At 40.4% G+C, this 22,554-nt stretch overlaps 1 protein-coding gene across 11 annotated transcripts in view; it reads left to right on the forward strand.

Annotated features, from left to right (window-relative positions):
- Positions 1 to 21,234, forward strand: part of PARP6 (poly(ADP-ribose) polymerase family member 6) — a 145,437-nt gene extending 124,203 nt beyond the window's left edge. For 9 of the 11 annotated variants that reach the window (XR_004536952.1, XR_004536949.1, XR_004536947.1 and 6 more), the window contains 3 exons: positions 2,399 to 2,478; positions 4,098 to 4,161; positions 12,863 to 12,938. Coding sequence is in view for 1 of the 11 variants with exons in the window: in XM_033920209.1 (XP_033776100.1) it covers positions 2,399 to 2,478; positions 4,098 to 4,161; positions 12,863 to 12,947; positions 20,617 to 20,719 (332 nt within the window). In the remaining 10 variants the exon portion in view is untranslated. Of the gene's footprint in view, positions 1 to 2,398; positions 2,479 to 4,097; positions 4,162 to 12,862; positions 12,948 to 20,616 lie in introns of those variants that run through there. The other 2 variants (XM_033920209.1, XR_004536953.1) reach the window with 2 other exon arrangements.
- Positions 21,235 to 22,554: the final 1,320 nt, after the last annotated feature.

Consider the following 22,554-nt stretch of genomic DNA (forward strand, 5'->3'; position numbering starts at 1 on the left):
CAAGGTGGTCCTTAAGAATTTTTAGTTTCACTAACCACATTATGCTGCTGAAAATTCACAGGGCACTTACCTGTATAGCGGCTGCTGTTATTCGGATAAGTGATTTTGAATATTGGGACCTAAGTTTTCAGCTAAAAATTCACTTACATTTATGTTCCTATTTATTTCATTTTCTAAACCATTCTCCCAGGGAAGCTCTGAATAATTTACATGAATTTATTCAGGTATTCAAGCATTTTTCCTGGTGGGTACACAATCTATCTAATGTACCTGGGGCAATGGGGGGATTAAGTGATTTGCCCAGGCTCACAAGGAGCAGTGTGGAGTTGAACCTACCACCTCAGAGTGCTGAGTCTGTAGCTTTAACCACTGCACCACTAGAAATCAAAATGTAGTAGAAGTGGGACAAGTATAGGACAATGAAGCCATTGTGACATCACTGATAAGGCTGGCAATGAGGCATTATGACATCAGACTACCAGCTCTGGTTATCAGAGGCTGAAACTTTTCACACTATTTATTTATTCAGTTTTCTATACTGTTCTCCCATTGGAGCTCAGGACAGTTTACATGAATTTATTCGGGTATTTTTTTCCCTGTCTGTCCCGACGGGCTCGCAGTCTAATGTACCTGAGGCAATGGGGCTATTAAGTGACTTGCCCAAGTTCACAAGGAGTAGTGTGGGTTTGAACCCACAACCTCAGGGTGCTGAGTCTGTAGATTTAACCACTGTGCTACACTCTCCCCTAAAGGTTATGTGCAGAACCACCATTCATTTGCCTATATTTATAACCCCAAATTAGGTGCCTGGTGTTGAAAATTAGTGCTAAACTGCTTTTTTTTACCTCACCCAAAATCCGCCCTTATTTCCACCCAGCTTTTATGCTCCTATATTTAAGAGTTTAGTGAAATTAGGAGTATACATTTAGGTACTCAGCCCTAGTATATTTTCAAAGAGGCCAACTCAGAATATTAATTAGAGCCTAAACTATTTGACTACTGGTCTCATGGTGATTAATGGAGATATGATATGTCTATAGCAGGGGTGCCCAAAAGGTTGATTGCGATCGACCAGTAGATTGCATTCTATTCTCCCTGCTTCCCTGACGCCAGGCCAGGTGCCTGGCTGGCCTGGAACTTCCTCTCTGACATTAGAACGAGACCTTGGGGAGGAAGGCTGTGGGTCGGCACTTGTACGCACCTGGCCTGGTGTTGGGGAAGCAAGGAGAAATCGGTGGTGGCTTGGGGTGGAGGTAAGGAGAAATAAAGACAGACAGAAAGAAAGGGGGCAGGGAGAGAGAAAGAAAGACAGAAAGAAAAAAGAAAGAAAGGGGGGCAGGGAGAAAGAAAGGGGGGCAGGGAGAGAGAAAGAAAGGGGAGGGGGCAGGGAGAGACAAAGAAAGGGGAGGGGGCAGGGGGAGAGGAAGAAAAAGTTGGACTCATGGAGGAACAGAGAGAGATGTTGGTTGGGGAATGGAATGAGGTCTGGAGGAGAGGAAGCATGCAGGAGACAGAAAGAAAGAAATATTGGATTTAAAGTCAGAAGAAGGAAGTTCAACCAGAGACTCATGAAATCACCAGACAGCAAAGGTAGAAAAAATTATTTTATTTTAAATTTACCTGTCTATATTTTGCACTATGACCCCCTTTTACTAAACCACAATAGCAGTTTTTAGCACATGGAGCCTATGAGCTTCAGGAGCAGCACAGGGCATTCAGCTCAGCTCCCTGTGCTAAAAAATGCTATTTCAGTTTAGTAAAAGGGCAGGGAGGTATATTTGTCTATTTTTGTATAGTTGTTACTGAGGTGACATTGCATATTTTAAAGTCATCTGCCTTGACCTCTTTGAAAATCCCCCCCCCCCAAATATAAATGATAATTAACATTTTCTCTGCATACAGTGTGCTTTGTGTTTTTAAAAAATTTTATTGTTGGTAGATCATTTTGACTTGGCCATTTTAAAAGTAGCTCGCAAGCCCAAAAAGTATGGGCACCCCTGGTGTATAGGCTAGTGATTGATCTTATCTTCTGACCAGCCACCATTAGAATTAGTTTAGCTTTGAGCAGTGTTGCTGATCAATGGTATGGAAACTCTTTCAATTGGAAGTTAATGCCATGAATCTCTTTAAAGTGATGCAACTTGGAAATTAAATATAACTGTAAGAGCTGCCTGTCCTGTTCAGTTCTCATGATGTCTTTTATATTACCACTTGCTCATGTGGCTTTCTGATATTTATGAAGGAGACATTCAAAGGACTGAAAAACATTAATCACAGGAGTGAGGTGATGTGACCTCTTCCCCTGATGATAAATGCCATCGGTTTAGAAATGCCGGGGGAAGGTTTGGAGGGAAAGGTGAGATTTAATTTTTCTAAATCTGTTTTATTTTTCTGACAGGAATGGGGAAAGGACAGCACAGGATGCCCTCCAAGGATGAGCTGGTTCAGAGATACAATCGAATGAACACCATACCCCAGGTAACGGGCCTGCTGGAGGGATTGCTGGGATCATCACCAAAATAAAAGGTGGCAGGGATAACACGCCTGGCTTCACACCTGCTGGGCTCGATTACAGGACAGTCACGATGCTGGATCCTCCAAAGCAGCTTGTTTAACCCTTCAGGACAGCCAGTATTCTAGCTGTCAGTCTCAGAAAGAGGGAACTCAGGAGGAACAGGCGCAGGATCCAGCTGGGCCGTGTAGTACTTGAAGCACACTGGGAAGTAATGTGTGGCAAGTTTCCACTTCTGCTGATTGACTCATGATTGTTCTGTATATAAATGACTACTACTACTACTGCTTATCACTTCTATAGGGCTGCTAGATGTACACAGCGCTGTACATTAAACATGTAAGAGACAATCCATGCTCGATAAAACTTACAATCTAATTAAAATAGACAAAGAGGACAAGTAGGAGTTGGGGAATTTTTTACAGAGGGAATGATAAAAAAGCAGCTTTGAAAAAGTGGGCTTTTAGCCTAGATTTGAATACTGCCAGCGACGAAGCTTGACTCAGGCAGTCTGTTCCAGGCATATGGTGCAGCAAGATAGAAGGGACGGAGTCTGGAGTTGGCAGTAGAGGAGAAAGGATACAGATAAGAGAGACTTACTGATGAACGGAGTTTCTGGGGAGGAGAGCTACTGAGGAGCTGCAGAACGAATGCACTTGCAAGTCAATTAGAGGAGTTTGAACTGTATGTGGAAATAGAGAGGAAGCCAATGAAGTGACTTGAAGAGAAGGGTAATGTGAGCACAGCGACACTGGCCGAATATAAGTCATGCAGCTGAATTTGAATGGATTGAAGGGAAGAGAGATGGTTTAATGGGAGACCTGTGAGAAGCAAGTTGTAGTAATTTAGGCAAGATGTGATAAGAGTGTGGATAAGAGTTTAGGTGAGGTTTCCAGCACTATCTATCTACTGTTGTTAATCATTGCTAAATTTATTTGAATTATCCTCTATAATAAAACCCTAAGCGCGCAAGCGCACTTAGGGTTTTGTGATCCCTGCCACCGTGCTGTGTCCTTCCATGCCAAATTCCATTTCTGGCGCGTGGGGTGACTTGCGGCGGGTGGACCAGCTTGTGATGGCAATTTCAGCGGCGGTGTGGCTGCCAGGATGCCTCTTCTCACCCCCTGACCAGCAAATGCAGCAGCCGCAGGGCATTTGCTAGGTCAGCCCACTTCGATAATGGCCCAAGGCTGCCTGGGCTAGCGGATTCTGGACAGGGGGAGCAGGGATAGGAGAAGGCCTACTGCTGGACAGGGGGATCAGGTAAGAGGTGCTGCTGGATGGGGGGGGGGGTAAAAGTAAGGGAAAAGGCCTATTGCTGAACAGGGGGAGCAGCGAAGGGGTGGTAGTGGACAGCCGAGGAAAGAGAGAGAGAGAGAAAGAAAGAAAGATAGAAACACACATCTATTCTAGCACCCGTTAATGTAACGGGCTTAAAGACTAGTTTAGGAATAAGGCCAGAAATGAGTCAATTCCAGCTAACGGTTGCAGTCAGTTGTTCTTCGTGGCTTAAGATGTTGTGAGTTGCAGCTTGGAACATGAGACAGAAGTGTGTGTTCTTGGCTCACTTTTTCTTTCTCCACAGACTCGTTCCATCCAGTCCCGGTTCTTACAGAGTCGAAATTTAAATTGCATAGCACTTTGTGAAGGTAAGAGAAAAACCCTTGTACTAACATCAGGAAATGCTTTTTCACAGAAAAGGTGATGGATGCTTGGAATGCTTTTTCTGAGGAAGGTGGTGAGGACAAAACAGTGACAGAATTCAAAAAGGTGTAAGATGAACACAGATGAGCTATCTATAGCAAGAAGAGCAAAACTTAAATGACTTTCATGCCTCAAAAAGGCATAGAGTGGGTAATCTGCAGGCAGTGGCAGGTACAACCCTAAAAACAAAAGCCTGGCGGATGTAACCTTCACAGCACAGCAGGGGCAACCCTTATTACCCTTCTGGGCAGATGGAATAGGCCATGCTGATCTCTATCTAGCGTCATTTGCTATGATACTTTATTAACAGAATAAAATTCTGCAGCATTATATGACAGGCATTTCTCCTTCCTGTTACTGGTTTTCTATTATCTCCTTCCTAAGATTTTACTTCTTCCAATGGTACATTTACACCTTTCTGTCTTCCCCCTAAATCTTTCAGTACCTTCTTAAAGGTTAAGTAAAAATAAATCCTAAAAGTAGTACTTATAGATAAAACACAGGTGATTTAGACCACTAGTTATACACATTCATTGGTGCTCAGAGAATTTGTTATCAGACTGCGGGACTAGCCCGCATAGATTGAGCATCTGAAGGTATCACCTCTAATCATAGCACTTAAAAGTGTAAGTATTTTTTTTGTATACTTTTTATATTTGCAGCAAACTTCATAAATGCAGAAATCAAAAAAGTAAAAAATGTGACTTATCTAAAAAGTTGGCTGTAAGGGGTTCTGAAAAGGTTCTAGGTTCTGACACGTTTCGCCAGAGGCTGGATCAAAGAGCCCATACTGCAGCGCTCAGATGAAACTCTGCCGCACACAGCCCAGCAGAGTTTCATCTGAGCGCTGCAGTATGGGCTCTTTGATACAGCCTCTGGCGAAACGCGTCAGAACCTAGAACCTTTTCAGAACCCCTTACAGCCAACTTTTCAGATAAGTCACATTTTTTTACTTTTTTGATTTCTGCATTTATGAAGTTTGCTGCAAATATAAAAAGTATACAAAAAAAGTACTTTCACTTTTAAGTGCTATGATTAGAGGTGATACCTTCAGATGCTAAATCTATGAGGGCTAGTCCCGCAGTCTGATAACAAATTCTCTGAGCACCAATGAATGTGTATAACTAGTGGCCTAAATCACCTGTTTTATCTATAAGTACCACTTCTAGGATTTATTTTTGCTACAATTTGGGAGTGGGTCACACTTTGAAGATTTTTTTCTTCCCCAGTGTTTTCTGGCCTTCTTAAAGGTTGCCATTCATGCAGGAAGTACTAGGCTGGCAGCCCAAGAAATAAAGCAATGTCTCTCAGTCATACATGTGGTGTAGGAGTTTTACCTCGTTTATTAATGGCAGAGCGTGGTTCTAATCTAGTGATGCTGACTCTGATAGAATGAATTATATTTAAATGTGATTACTCAGAATCCAGAGCTGGCATTCACTACTGATGTCTTCAGGGCTTGCTTGGCGCTGCGTGTCTGCTCATTGTGGCTTTGAAAGCAGAGAAGAGTACATAATCATGGGCCCCCAATACATTTAGATGGAAACAAACACACTGCACATTTTAAAGGGAAGCAAAGTGGGCTGAGGAGACTGCCCACCATCCAGTACTGGAATATCAAGGAAACAGATGTCCTCTTGCCCTTCATGTACATATAGAAACACAATACAGTGTTCCCCCGTTAATTCACGGTTCGCGAATCACAGACTCAGTCATTCGCAGTATTTTCTGACTGCCTCTTCCGGTCAGAAAATACAGGGAATGAGTCCACGAATCAGCCTTCTGCTGATTCCTCCTCCTCCTCTCTCCCCCCCCCCCCCCGAAGCATACCGGATATGATTTACTGCACCCACTGGTGCCCCAGCTGCCCTCTCCTGCCTTTTTACAGACTCAAAACCGCATTTGCGGTTTTTCAAAATTCGCGGGCGTTCCTAGAACGGAACCCCCCGTGAATTTTGCGGGAGTACTGTAGATATCAGTAGATGAGGGCTAAGTGGCCCATCCAGTCTTCTTCATTGCCTCTCCCCACATTTCTTGAGCAAAGGAGATTTTGGTGTTCTTAGCTGCAAAAGAGCTTAGCATCTCTACACTTAAGGGGAAATTCTATGAGGTGCCTAAATAGTAAATTGGCTTCAATAATGAGCTTTAACAAGCTCATAATCGAAAAAATAAAATTGAATCAGGAGATAGGCGCCTGTCTTCTTAGCCGTGATTCTACAAAAGTTAGGTGTCCATCGCATGGTGCCTAGTGTCTCCTAACACCAAAGTGGGTGTATTTAGGGGTGCAGAAAGACTTAGACACCACTAGGCATGATTCACTAAAGGACTTAAGCACCCATAATGTAGGCCTTTAAAACCCTGGCCTACTTTACAGGTACCTAAGTTTTAAGCTAGGTGCCGCTAAGCGTGATTCTGTAACGGGTGCCTTAGTGTGATTCATATGCAATAGGCACCTATCTTTTTAGTCGCCAATTACAGAATCTGGCCCTTAGGACATGATAATGGCGTCTAACTTCTAGGCACCACTCGACGGGGTTGTCAATCAACTGCTAGGTACTATTTACATAATCACGCCTTGTGGTGCCTAACTTGATTTAGGCATCCTAAGGGTAGGAGCCGGTACATTAGGCCAGGGTTTTCCTGGCCTAATTTACTGACACCTAAGTCATACCATGCCTCTTCTCTACTCCTAACCATGCCTTACTTTTCAGGTAATAACAATCAAAACAATCCCTAGATATAAATCAAGAGAGGTGGGTAGCACTGATGTTGTATATAAATATAAAATTTTGTATGAATATACAGTATATACGTAGCCTCGGCGCAATAGTCAAAGCTACGGTGCTCTGGCGGACCAGTGCTCCAGGCTTAACAAATTATAGGCGGCGTCCACTTGATTCTCGGCTCGTCCTGTTACAGCTTTACAAAGTTATCCTCTTTATAGATCCCGACGCAGGGTATATTACCTGAAACTGGGCCGGTTGAGCTGGGAACTCGGCTATATATTATGCCTTGTTTGGGGGAAACTAAGAGGCCATTTTGAACAACGCAGGATATGAACTTTTCAGGCAAACATCGCAGATAAGTTTCAAGAACTTCGCTGATCTTCTGAGCCTTCTTCTTTTTTTTATTTTCAAAATCTTTATTCATTTTAACATATACTTCAAGTGTACATTAAAATATGAACACAACATATTACATTATCACTTGATAATTCCATAACAATATATAACTAAAAGATTTATATCCCACCCCATCTCATATCTATACATGAATAATATAATTCCTATGTATATTAATCAATTAAATTATGCACATATATATTAAATTATCATAACCCACCCATCCCCCCCATTCTTTCAATTATCATATAAGGAAAAAGAATAATAAATTAACATTACTCATTATGATAATTTATTATTGGTCTCCACACATCTTTAAATCTATTAAAATGACCATTTTGTATTGCAAGTAAACGTTCCATTTTGTACAGATAACACACTGAGTTCCACCAGAAGCTGTAATTTAGTCTAGAACAATCTGAACCTTATTCTTGAGATGTTGGTAGCACTGTAATTTCACTAGCACTGTGTGATAATTTTATTGTTTGAATAACACTTTATTAATATGATTTGTGCACATATGTAGGCCTGTGATAGTACATAGAGGGGCTTGAAAAATAGCCTGCCGACAATTTGTTAAGCCTGGAGCACTGGTCCGCCAGAGCACCGTAGCTTTGACTATTGCACTGAGGCTACATATATATATATTCATAAAAAATTTTATATTTATATATAACATCAGTGCTACCTACCTCTCTTGATTTATATCTGGGGATTTTTTGATTGTTTTTATCTGTGATATTCCCCTCAGGGTTTTTTACTTGTCAGTGGGTGCCGCTAAGTGCCTTGATTTAGTCATTGCTCTGAATTCCATGTGGAACTCTAAATTGAAAGTTTTTTAAACGTTTAAAAAAAAAAAAAGATTAGTTCCAGTGGTGTAGTCAATTACCACGCCAGTTAAACTAATTAAGAACAATTAGGGCTCCTTTTACAAAGCCGCGCTAGCGGTTTTATCGCACGCACCGGTAGCGTGCGCTAGCCGGAAATCTACCGCCTGCTCAAAAGGAGGCGGTAGTGGCTAGCGCGTGCGGCAGTTTAGCGCACGCTATTCCATGCGTTAAGGCCCTAGCGCGGCTTTGTAAAAGGAGCCCTTAAGTTTTGTGCAGATTTTGGCCAGGTGTCGCTAGGTGTCCCCCACATTAGGGCCTAACCTCGGCATCATTTATAGAATTTCCCTCCTAGTCTCCACTCCTACTTCTCGAGGGCTGTAAGTAGGTGAGGTTTTCAGAATGTCCCTAATAAATATGCAAAGAATGGCGGTAGTTGGCAGGCACAACTCTTTCCTTCATATTCACTGATTTCTGGATGTTTTTCTTTCTTACCTTTCCTGCCCTCCTTCAGCTGTCAGCCATCCAAGCTTGACCTCCTGGGAGAGAAGCTCCTTATCCTCCATGCCCATGACCTATAGCAGTGGTTCTTAAACCTGTCCTGGAGGATCCCAACCGGTCGAGTTTTCAAGAAATCCCTAATGAGTTTTCATTTCATTTTCATTTTTAAAATATATTTATTGAGATTTAACATAAGAAACGTACATAAATAAATTTAAAAAACAAGGAAATTTTACAATTAAAATATTACTTGCATACAAATCATAGATGCAGTGAGGACTAAAAGCATCTATGCTATTTAATCAAAGTACGTATAAAGTCATTTATTCAAAAACAGTTATAAATACTCCAATTTAGACCAGAGACTAGATTAAAATTTGACTATATAAGATCAATAAAATTGCATTTATATATTATACTCAATAATACCTGTTGGATAGTGACTATAATTGGGTGAAGAAGAAATATTTGCTATTGGTGACCGGATTTTATTAAATTTAAAGCTTTTATTTGTAAAGGAGTTGGCTTTACATTTGTATTTATGAATCATCATAATCGTTGCCCACCAGAATGATGTGTTCAATAACTGAACTGATTTCCAATGTGAAAGAATCATTTGTATAGTGACAGCAATTAATGCATCAAGTAATTTGGAATGCCATTTATTCAAGTCTTCAGGCAAAGCAAGAGATCGAAAAAGAACAATGTCAAACGATAATTGAGACGAAATAAGTAATATAGTACCTATGATTTTCCAGACTGATTTCCAAAATGGTTGAACAGTTGGGCACTCATAAATCATATTCTTCAGGTCACCTAAATTATCCTTACGGTGCCAACATTTATTAGAATCTGATAAATGAACTCTATGTAATTGATTAGGGGGTCTAATACGCTTTATTGAATAGAAAGAATATTCATGATAGAAATTTGCATGCCTACTGCCTACTTTATAGGCATATCTCACTCGTGCATATTCATTCGGGATATATTGAAAATCCGACTGGCTGGGGGTCCCCCAGGACCAGATATAAGAACTGACCTACAGGGTACAACCACGTCAGTCTGTTGCCCAAAAGGGGTGACCTGCCATTTTACCACAGATTCTAACTGAAAGCATTCAGCGATCCTTTTACCTCTCCATGGTTCTTGTATGTCTCTCTGGGAGCTCAGAATAGCTCTTTATCTCCACTCACTGTACAAGTCAACTTTGGCATCTTCTCTTTATGATGAAGAATAGAAAACCATAAATAGCCCATTGCATCGATTCAGCCCCTTCTTTTTTTTTTGTCTTACCGTATGTTTATATCTTTTGACGGAATACTGCAGGAACTGTGCATTGCTATGAAGCACATGTTCTGGATAGCAGTGTATCAAATAACCAAATAAATAAAATTCATAATGTCCTAACTATTATAATAATAATTTTATTCTTATATACTACCATACCGAAAAAGTTCTAGGCGGTTCTCAACAAGGTGAGCTAATACATGGGAAACAGATAAAATACAAATTAGAATAATGGACTTAAAAACAGATAAAGACAGAAAGCATTTACAATATAATGCAGAAAATACCAGCATGGCAGGGAAAGAAGTAATACATAGAACAGATCAAATACATCAAGTTGAATATAAGGATCTTGATTGAAAAAAATGAAGCAGAATGCATTAAGATACCAGCCGAACAAAGAGTTGAGTCTTTAACAATTTTCTAAAATCAAGATAGGAAGAGACCTCTATTGGGTTAGTTGTCCGGATACTTGTGCTAAATGTTCAGATTTATCTCAGCATGGCATCCAGCATTTAAAGGAAACCACCAACCGCCCAGGCTGAATATTGGTTGTTTAGAAAATGAACCAGTATGTGCAAAACCTTGATGCAAAATATTGATCTGAACATAATCGTGGATGCAATTAGTAGGATAACAACATCTTCTAGCAGTGTCCCCTTTCATTCTCAAATACACATAAGGCAAATCTCTTTCATTTGAAAGGAAGCTCTGGAATGAGAGGGCATAGGATGACGTTAAGAGGTGATAGGCTCAGGCGTAATCTAAGGAAATACTTTTTTACACAAAGGGTAGTAGATACGTGAACAGCTTCCTGGTAGAGATGGTGTGGCTGAATTTAAGAAAGCATGAGATAGTCATATGGGATCTCTTGGGGAGAGGAGGAGATAGTGGATCCTAAGGATGTGCAGACTGGATGGTCCATTTAGCCTTGATCTGCCTCTGTGTTTCTATAACCGTAATACTCTATGACCTCACAATGCAGTTGTAAAGAGCCTTAGCCTATAGAGAGAGGAGGAGATAGTGGATGCTGCAGATGGGTAGACTGGATGAGCCATTTGGCCTTTATCTGCCATCATGTTTCTCCTCCCATTTCCTTTACCCTTCCTCTTCATCTGCCCTGCTCTTGCCCTCTAGATCAGTGTTTTTCAACCTTTTTACACCCGTGGACCAGCAGAAATAAAAGAATTATATTGTGGACCGGCAAACTACTAGGACTAAAATTTAAAAACCCCGTTTCCGCCCCATCTCCGCGAGCTCGGTCACCTCAGTAACTATAAAAAAATAGACAAATATAGTGCAAAATATAGACAGCAGATATAAATTCTCAAAACTGACACGTTTTGATCACTAAATTGAAAATAAAATCATTTTTCCTACCTTTGCTGTCTGGTGATTTCATGAGTGTCTGGTTGTGTATTCTTCTGTCTGTGTATCCTTTCTTTCATTTCTTTCTTTCTGCACTCAGACCCAAGAATTGTCCCTTTCTATTCCCTCCCTCTTTACTTCCTATGTCTTTAATGCCCCCAGTGCCTCCTTCCTATGTCTTTAATGCCCCCAGTGCCTCCTTCCCATGTCTTTAGTGCCCCCAGTGCCTCCTTGCCATGTCCTTAGTGCCCCCAGTGCCTCCTTCCCATGTCCTTAGTGCCCCGAGTGCCTCCTTCCCATGTCCTTAGTGCCCCAAGTGCCTCCTTCCCATGTCTTTAGTGCCCCCCAGTGCCTCCTTCCCATGTCTTTAGTGCCCCCAGTGCCTCCTTCCCATGTCTTTAGTGCCCCCAGTGCATCCTTCCCATGTCTTTAGTGCCCCCAGTGCCTCCTTCCTATGTCCCTCTCACTGCCTTCCAGACTTTGTCCCACCCTCACCCCTGAAGCCAGCCTGCCTGCCTGTTTACCTCCCTGGCCAAAGCCAGCCTACTTGCCTGCCTCCCTCCTTCCCTCCCTGCCGCGCAAAAAAAAAAAAAAAAGCCTCCCTCCTTCCTTTCCCCAGGTCGGCTGCTATCTTACCGCCCTGCTACTGCTAAAGCCGACAGGAAGTCTTCTTTCCGATGTTCTGGGCCAGCCAGGCAGTGATTGGCTGGCCCAGAACGTCCTCTCCGACGTCAGAATTGATGTCGGAAAGAAGACTTCCTGTCAGCTTTAGCAGCAGAGCGGTAAGATAGCAGCAGAAGGAGGGAGGCTTTTTTTTTTTTTTTGCGAGACAGGAGGTCTGAAAACGGAACCTATGGTCACCTTAATCTTGCTGGCCCTGCGTGGACTGGCAGAAATTTCCTGCGGACCGGTGGTTGAAGAACAGTGCTCTAGATCACAATCTGCCGCCCTCTGGCTGTTGTTTCTCCACTGGTGGACTCTTCCAAGCATCTACAACCCTTTCACTTATCCCTAGATGTATTTTTGTGTGCAGAAACATTTCATAGAGGAAACTGTAGACAGTTCTTTTTTATTGTACTAATGTAATTCATTTGTTACTAGTTTTTGAAAGCTATACTTCATCAGATCAGTGCAAAGTTTGTAAAAGAGTGATATGGTCTGAAAGTGCAAGGAAATTGTATGCTAGGTTACAAGATCACAATTTGTTTTCAAAGTTGTAAAAATGGTAAAAGGATGAGGGGGGGGGGTAAAGAAGAGGGTGGAGGTGGGTGGTGGAAATTTGGGAGGATAAAAGGAGAGAGTGTTAGTGGGTGGGGGGCTCAAATGACTCACCTGCCTAGGGTAGCAGATCACCATGCAGCAGTCCTCAATATGAATTACGAATCCCGTGAACCCCAGCATCAATTTCATAGGCATTGCTGCATTAATGATGTGTTTAAGTATTTCATAAACCATTGAAGGCTCCAGGCTAAGTTTCCAATCTCTGTTCCTCAGATTCTGTCTGTTCCATACTCTGTCTTCCTTTTTTATTTTTACAGTGATAACTTCAAAGGATCTCCAGAAGCACGGGAATATCTGGGTGTGCCCAGTTTCAGACCACGTCTGTACTCGCTTTTTCTTTGTGTAAGTGTCAGAGGGCAAGAGTCACAACAATATGAATTTTCAAGTACTAGAATCTTCAAGGACATGACCTCCTATCTCATGACTTCATAGGTTAAGGGATCAAAATACACAAAACAGTCAATAACACCCATAAAGAAGTATACAAGCCAACAGAACTGGGACGGATAATTCTTTATTCGATAAAAGACCCGACACTGCCAGTGTTTTGGCTCTTGGCCTGCCTCAGGGGTCTACAACAATATACAGAAACATATCAAATATATACATACAAATAGAAGTAAACATGTAAAACATAAATACTGTGAATTTGATTTGCTATAAAAAATTTCATACATGTGCCAATGTACATCATTCTACATGTATCAAATTTCTCTTATATCTTCTTTCTATGCTACATCTGTGTATAAAATTTTTTTATATAAAAGACTTTCTGTAAACATTTATTCTCCTTTTATCTCCCTACCTAAATATTCATTCATGTCAATTCTCCATATTATATTCATTAGCATATATATACTAATCATGCTTTTACACAGCCACCAAATTAATATTTGGTAAGAGCAAACATGATCATGTTACTCCACTACTGAAAGCACTACACTGGCTTCCGGTTTATTGGAGGGTTCAATTTAAGGGTGCCAGTGTTGTATTTAAAATTTTATATGGGACTTTTCCCCCACTACTTACTTTTTCTTTCAATTCCCAACAGCCTCTTTCCTCTAGGGAATACACAAATTTAAATTAATATTACCTTCTATTAGGGGTATTAAAACTTTAGGTAGGCTTTCTCACTCTATGTCATTTGCCTTGGTAAAAATCTGGAGTGATCGCCCTTCGAAAACTAGACTTCTCCCTTTTCTGACATTTTTTTGGACAACTTTAAAGACATATCTTTTCCAGAAATTTTTAACTGATAAATAAGGAATTGTAACCGGTGAATTTTCTGTCAAATCATCACTTTCCTTTGTCTTTTAATTAATTTTGTGAACCGGATTGAGTCCCTAGTGGGAATGACCCGTTATATAAGACTAAGGTTTGGATTGGATTCATAAAATGTTTTTTAACAGATACACAATACTCTTGATGATGACCAGCATTTTGCAGTCCTAAAACTGCTGCTTCAGGGAAATGAGTGGACTTCAAATCATTCTTCTGAACTTCAGAGCACCTAAATATTGCTGTCTACCCATTCCCCCGAGGCAGTGGTTAGGAACATTTTTATTTCAGAAAACTTTTAAAAGGATAATTTTTATATCTGTATGGTTTATTTTATTATGACGATCCTGTGATACCTAGTAATAACTGCAAATTACCTAGTGGAATACAAGTGGTGGTAAATGGAATTTGCTCAGAGGAAGGACAGGTGAGTAGTGGAGTGCCTCAAGGATTGGTGCTGGGACCGATTTTGTTCAATATTTTGTGAGCGACATTGCTGAAGGGTTAGAAGGTAAAGTTGGCCTTTTTGCGGATGATACCAAGATTTGTAACAGAGTAGACACCCCGGAGGGAGTGGAAAACATGAAAAAGGATCTACAAAAGTTAGAAGAATAGTCTAGCATCTGGAAACTAAAATTCAATGCAAAGAAGTGCAGAGTGATGAATTTGGGGGTTAGAAATCTGAGGAAACTGTATGTGCTGGGAGGTAATAGGCTGATAAGCACAGATGGAAAGAGGGACCTTGGGGTGATTGTGTCTGAGGATTTAAAGGCATCTAAACAATGTGATAATGCAGTGGCTGTAGCCAGAAGGATGCTAGGCTATATAGAAAGAGGAGTAACCAGCAGAAGAAGGGAGGTATTGGTGCCCCTGTATAGGTCATTGGTGAGACCACACTTGGAGTATTGTGTTCAGTTTTGGAGGCCATATCTGTTGAAGGATATAAAAAGACGAAGCGGTCCAGAGGAAGGCGACAACAATGGTAAGGGGTTTGAACAAAAAGAAGTATGAGAAGAGACTGGAAGACCTAAATATGTATACTCTGGAGGAGGGACAGGGGAGATATGATACAGATATTTAAATACTTGAAAGGTATTAATAAAGAACCAAATCTTTTCCAGAGAAAAAAACAATGGTAAAACTAGAGGGCTTAATTTGAGGTTACAGGGAGGAATACTTAGAAGTAATGTTAGAAAATTCTTCTTTACGGAGAGTGGTGGAAGTCTAGAATGCGCTCCCGAGAGAGGTGGTGGAGAGGAAAACATTGACGGAGTTCAAAAAAGCGTGGGTTGAACACAGAGGATCTAGAATCAGAAAATAATAGCAAATACTGAAGAACTAAGGCCAGTACTGGGCAGACTTGCACGGCCTGTGTCTGTATATGGCCTTTTGGTTGAGGATGGGCTGAGGAGGTCCTCAATGGCTGGAAGGGTGTAGATGGGCTGGAGTGAGCTTTGATGGAGACTTCAGCAGTTGGAACCCAAACACAGTACTGAGTAGAGCTTTGGATTCTTGCCCAGAAATAGCTAAGAAGAAAAAAAAAATTAAATTTAATCAGGTTGGGCAGACTGGATGGACCATTCAGGTCTTTATCTGCTGCCATCTACTATGTATTTAAAAAGGGTGTCCCTTTGGGTGTGTTTAGATCTTGGGGGGGGGGGGTGGAGGCGGGGAAGCATGGCGTATTCTTGGCTTTATTCCCTCTTCCTCTTTTTCTGCCGCCCTCACAAATAGCAGGTATAAAGAATATGAGCACTTTTGGTGCACATACTTTGCAGTGGTTTTCATTCAAAGGGAATCTACCAGTGTAGCATCCTTTTAAAAATTATCTACAAAATGTGTTTGGTAAAAGTAGCCCCATATTTTACAGCTTCAGACAAAAAGCAAATCTACAGCCAGAAGAGGGCGCTCCTGCACAGTTTTTACTGAAGAACAAATGTAAATATGATTCTACTTCAGTGCCTATGCCACTGTTTGTTTACCAGGAAACATTTCTGTATTGTTTTAACAAAGGATGGATGAGCTACTGGATTAGATCTGAACTCCCATCTCCATGTCTGGAAGAGGCTTACTTTAATATATATAGGCTGAGCTTCAGCCAAAACTGACCTCACACATGATAGACAGAACCCAGACCTCTTCATGGCTCTTATTTTCTCAGCAAAAACAGGGTGTGGCTGGAACTTGAGATTGTGACTAGAAATGCAGGATAGGGCATAGAATTGCTTAAATAAACCCAGTTTTATCTCCTGCCTACCCTTACACTGTGGTGACTGAAAATGAGAAGTACGTAAATTCAGGTTATGATTGACACACAGAAATGCGACCAAACCAAGCTGTGATGCCACTAACTCTCCTAGTCTTTAGTCTTTACAAATTCAAGCTATTCTGATCCTCCTGTAAAGGTCCCATGGTAGATCATTAATATATTTCTGGAGAACACGGTAACTTAAAATAAATTATAAAAGCTTTGCAAGAGTTCTACAAAATGGGTGTGATCATTTTTATTGTAGGGATTCTCAGCCTCAGCACTTAAAACTTGTGTGAAAGACAGGAAATAAAATCATTAAATTAAACATATCTAGTTTTCAGGGTAATTGTCATGCCAGTATGCCTTATTCTTCTGAAAAGCAGACTTGTCTGCTCTCTGTGGAAGTTAGGACCTAGCTGGTCTTCTGTTCACATACTGGATGGCCTAGTGATGAGAGCAGTTGGTCACGAATGCCTCTGGCACTCCTTGTGACTTTGGGAGAGATGCTTTATTTCCCGTTGGTTCGGGTATTGAGTTAGACGGTAAGCTCTTTGGTGTAGGGTCTTATAGTACTTGAATTCCAATACTGTAGCAAGCCAACTTGGGTGCCACTTGGAAAGGTGGGCTAAAAGTCTAAAAATGCTAAAGTTAATTATAAAAGGATGTCGCAGCCTAATAAGAGTACTGTTTGCTTCAAGAGCAGGATGGCTACAGAATTCTTACAGAAAGACAGGCAATAATTAGTTCTTCATAGCTTCCGTTGAGTAGGTGACCCAAGTCTAGCGACCACTGCTTCTGGCAGTCTTGTCGTTTCTCAGTTTTTTTACTCTCTATATAAAATCGAAGCACAATGTCCATGCTTTCAGGTGAAGATGGTTCCTTGGCCTTTTGAGAGAGACTTACTTATTTAATTTATATTCTGCCTGTATTTCTAGGTAGATTATAGTAGTATATATATAATAATAATTTTATTTCTTATATACCGCTGTACCGTGAGGTTCTAAGCGGTTTACAGTAGAAACAGAAGAAATGCATTAAGTAAGATTAATTAAGATGAAGAGAAAGTACTTAAAGTTCCCTGACTGTCCCAAAGGCTCACATTCTTGCTAAAGTACTTGAGAAAAATAAATTAGTTAGGTTATAAACATAGAGTTGAAGAAGGTAGGAAAACAGTTCATAGGAAAATTAATTTCGAATACGTTATACATTATATATTGTTCAAGGCGGAATACAAATTATAGGAATTACCAAAAGAATTGCGTAATAAAGATTATCTAGATAAATTACATAACAGTGATTCGTGTACATTACATGGTGTGGTAGAGGATTCAATTTTGAGAATTACAAATCAAGGGAATCAAGTGATAACAGAATATAGTGGAGATTATCAGTATATACGGTTTACAGATTGGAATATAGATATATATATCTGTATATATAAGCCATAAAACATATAAAATCAGCCGTCCTGATATTCAGCTAGTGGTGGCAGTGCTGTTAATGTCCGCTGCCTGCATTGGAGCCCAGATATTCAGTGCTGATCATTCACATTGAGGGCTCCTTTTACGAAGCTGCGTTAGCATTTTTAGCGCACGTAGCATTGTAGTGCGCACTAAACCCGTGCTACGTGGCTAGAACTAACGCCAGCTCATTGCTGGCGTTAAGGTCTAGCACGGGCAGCAATTTAGCACGTGTTAAATTTAGCGTGCGTTAAATTTAGCACGCGTTTTAAATTTAGCGTGCGTTAAAGTCAACGCGGTTTAGTAAAAAGAGCCCTGAATATCTGGGTGATTTTTTTTTTTTTTTTTAAGCTGGCTAGCATGCCTATACTATGGGTTCTCGGATGAAGGTATCTTTAACTTTCCATCATAAATTTCTACAAGAAATGACTGCAGATATTAATTATGTAAAACTTACTTTATCATGGAATACAGATTTACAAATATCTTTGCCAACTGCGCAGTTGCAAAAATTTGTAAAATCGATTTGAACAGTTTTGGAACAAATTCTCCATTGGGAAATGCTCTATAAATTTGCTTTAAGGTCATATATTTCTTCCTGAAGAGCGAGACAAGCAAAAATGTCCACATTTAGCAATTGACCTAAATGCCAGGCGCCAGGGGCAAATTTAGGCCATATGTTTTGGTTTTATTCCAAGATACATCAATTTTGGCAATGGCTAATGGATTGTGAGTTGAGTTTATAGCGCTGTAAAATTCACTGGACCCCAAATTGCTTTTTGATGTTTCCATCTTAGAGTCTCCAAAGCCCCAAGAGCTGAAACGGTGTTTGAAATGTGTCATATTGTTTGCCTTTAAATCCCATCTCGTTTCCAGTGCATCAGTCTGTTTAAGCACGCTTTTTTAAAAAATTTTTCTTCCTTTTATTTCTAATTTTAGATATATTTTATTTTTAATTTTTTATGTATTATTTAATTCTTTCTATTGTAAACCGTTTAGGTACCTGTTTGATAAAGAATCAAAGAATAAAGAATCACCATTGATCCGCTATGTGCAACTTTTTAACTTAAGTTAAACTTTAAATTAAAAAGTAGCACATAGTGGATCGATGATAATTTCATTGCAGGTTTCCAAATAGACGAATGACCCGTTTGATGCACTTCCGAAGATCCTGCTAAATCATTAACAAATATTATGGAAACAAATTCAATTTAATTCAATTAATCGTTTGAAAGGTTGCACATAGTTGAATGCTAGTTATATTCTTATGTTCACACACACAACACATTTGGAAGTGTACAGCATTTGGTATTATTTGTTTACTAGTCAAGGATTTAGATTTCCTTTTACAAAGGTGCGTTAGCTGTTTTAGCACACGCCAAACGCTAGCGCGCCTGTTATAAGTCTATGGACGCTAAAACAGCTAACACACCTTAGTAAAAGGAAATCTAAATCCTTGACTAGTGAACAAATAATACCAAATGCTGTACACTTTCCCCTCCACATTCGCGGTTTCGGCAATCGTGATTTCACATATTCGCGATTTTTTGGGGAGGAGGAAAAAAAGATTAAAACCCCATAATTTAGCCTTCCCCCCAACGTCCCAGCCTTACCTGGTGGTCTAACGGGCTTTCGGGGCAGGAGCGATCTTCCCACGCTCCTGCCCCGTGTAGATCGCCAATCGGAAATGGCTGTGGGGGCGTTCCCGTCGTAGTCTTGAGAGACTACAGAAACTCACGGCAGCCATTTCCTATTGGCGATCTGCACGGGGCAGGAGCGAAGGAAGATCGCTCCTGCCCCGAAAGCCCACTAGACCACCAGGTAAGACCGGGATGCCGGGGGGAAGGCGGGAGGGAGGCGGGGTGGGTCAGAGCCGGACCAGAAGATATTCGCGGTATTTCACCATTCGCGGTCCGGCTCTGCCCCTATCCCCTGCGAATCCGGAGGGAGAAGTGTATATCTCTACCACACCAGTCAAACATATACATAAATTTTGTGGATGCTCAAATGGCTATCCAGAAAACTCAATGCAGAGTTGGCCTATATCTTCACTGATACATTTAAAAAAATATTATTTATAACTATAATTCTTCTTGTTCAGAACTTTTTCTCTCTCTATATAATTGAAAATGGCATTTCTCATTTTTTCTGTGATTCACAATAAATTAACCTGTCGAGTCCATGTACCCATGTGTATATGTTTGGTATTCTTTTGTTCATACATTTATACCTGCGGTTTGGTGCACACACATTTTAAGGGTTGCTAGATATGCATATACTTAAAACTTCTAAAATTTATACCTAATTGCAATCTCGTCACATTCCCCTCTGGAAAAATACACAGACTGGACAATTAAACGATGCTGTTCATTCATACATTTACTCACATGATGGAGAGGCAAGTTAATTTTTTTAAAAACCCTCTTTTTCTATTAATAATAATAAACATTTATTTATATCCCACAGTTCTTTGCAGTTTAGAGTGGTTTACAACAAGAGAAGCTGTCAAACAACAGTGAAAGTACATACATTAACAACATGCCTGAAATACATCTGTAAAATGGTTTAGAAAAATTTATCATATAACTAGGTTTTCAAATATCTTCTGAATGATTGATAAGTAGCTGCAGAAATAAAATTTATTAATTATATTTTTATCCCATAGAATCCAAAGTTCTGGGCTGGTTACAGGAGAAGCATACACAATAAACCAAAATGACAAACAAAATATAAATTAAAACTTACACTCCACATCAGAATACAGCTCACCTTTTTCCTCTAACTAAAGAAATTGCAATATCTCATAGGCAGAAACAGAATGGCTTTCAATTCCTTCTTAAATTATCCTCCTTGAATGTTAATACCCTGATTTCCAACCTCGAGGCAATAATACAAATCTGCTTTAAAATTAAAAAATAAAATAAAATTGGGGACTAAGGTTTATTGTGCCCTGCTTTGTCCTCTCTCTCTTGCTATAGTTTCTTAACAAATTTGTACAATTTTCTATTTTCTCCTCCTGCAGCTATGAAGATGGACAAGTAGGTGATGCCAACATAAATACTCAGGACCCCAAAATCCAGAAGGAGATCATGCGTGTAATCGGAACTCAGGTCTATACAAACTGAGGAGAACGTGGTGATGGCCACCTCCCTTGTGCTTCATGTGTGGGGGAAAACTGGTGAAGTGATATCGTCGGCAGCGGCCCTCATATACCTTCCTGCCGTGGAATGGGGCCAGTGCTTTGTGAGGTTGCTGAGATACAGGTGAAGCTTTTATATTCAGAAAGAGAAACCATCGAGCGCTGGGCCATGCAGCCTGTTTTTCTGTCATTCATGCTGTGACAGAGCCTCTGGAACAGGCCTGGGTGTGTCCTATATGACTCCACCTTCTTTATGTGAGAAAAGGGAGGAGTCTGAACTTGTTCTCATTTCCAGCCTTTTCTTGATCTCTGCTCTTTCCCGCTCTGTGGCGATGTTACACCCTCCGTCGGGGGAAGCCTCTTTGTCACAGTCCAGGGACAGAGTCCCTTGAGTTTACAGTGATGACATTTTTAAAATAATAAGAACTGGTTTTGTTTTAGCTTATTAAAATTCTTTAACAAAATACAAACAGAAATTCTAATTTTTTCTGCCTCAGGAGTTACCTGTGCGATTTTCAAGATGATCTTGTGGTTTCTAAATATAAAAGATGAACAGTTGACAGTTAAGATGAATGTGCAGATTATTATCTGGGTGTGTACCTCACTTTTCATAAGGATTACATTCAAGGCAAAGGGGCATATTGGCCTGATGCCAAAGTAGCAATGCTGTGTATTTGATTTCTGGTTTGGGTCATCTATGGTTGGGGATTCTGCAGGAGGGTTCAGTTCCTTCTTCAGTTCTTCCATTATGTAATTTGACAGGTAAATTAAAGACTGAAACTAGGAGTCATATTTTTGTATACATTAGAATTTGGGAAAAACTTATCACTCAGGATCGAATAGTTCAGACTGAGGTATCTTTGAAGGATTCTATCAAAATAGGGAAGTTTGAGCATCCTGACAGGTTTTACCAAAGGCACAAGTAAGCCAGGTATCTTTAAAGGAAGAGCAGAGTAAAGATAGCAAATTATCTCTGTCCACTGCCAAGCAGTTTGCAAATGCAATGAAAAAAAAACCCACACACAAATGCTAGATGCCTAAAAAATAGGAAGGGTAAATTAGAGCAGTGTTTCTCAACTTGGTCCTGGATTACCCCCTTGCCAGTTAGGTTTTCAAGATATCCACAATGAATATACATAAAAGAAATTTGCATAAAATGGAGGCAGTGTAAGCAAATCAAGTTTATGCAAATTCAATTTGGATAGCCTGAAATCCTGACTGGCAAGGGGTTCTCCAGGACCGAGTTGAGAAACACTGAGAGTATGTAGCACCGAATGAAGAGGTAGAAATAATAGACTTCTCAGAGTCCTATTGGAAGGAGGATAACTAGTGGGACATTGTGTTACCAGGGTACATATTTTATGATAGTGATAGGATGGATCAACTGCCTTTCCCCAACAAAACTGAATTCAAAGTTTCAAAGTGGTTTACAGAAGTAGCACTATTAGGGGCATTTTCAAAATAAGACGTTCAAAAAAACTGGCATAAATCGGCACTTGAACATTTTTCTCGCCAAAACGTCCAAGTGCCAATTTTTAAAACCATCTTTCTGGACATCTTTCAAGGCATCCTAGCCACTATGCATCTAAAACTAAAAGAGGCGTGTTCTGGACTGGCTTTGGGCAGGCTTAGACTTGGACATCTTGCAGTAATAATCATACCTTTCTCAAGACATCCTGGACAGAAGTTAGATGTTCAGAGTTAGACCTGTTTTAAAAGTGTCTAAGTGCCAAAAAGGTACCAAGACTGACCAGATGACCACTGGAAGGATTGTTATTATCCCCCATACTCCTTCAGTAGTCACTGACCCACTCCCCAAAA

The sequence above is a fragment of the Geotrypetes seraphini genome, chromosome 14, assembly GCF_902459505.1.
Source record: "Geotrypetes seraphini chromosome 14, aGeoSer1.1, whole genome shotgun sequence".
Classification (NCBI taxonomy): Eukaryota; Metazoa; Chordata; class Amphibia; order Gymnophiona; family Dermophiidae; genus Geotrypetes; species Geotrypetes seraphini.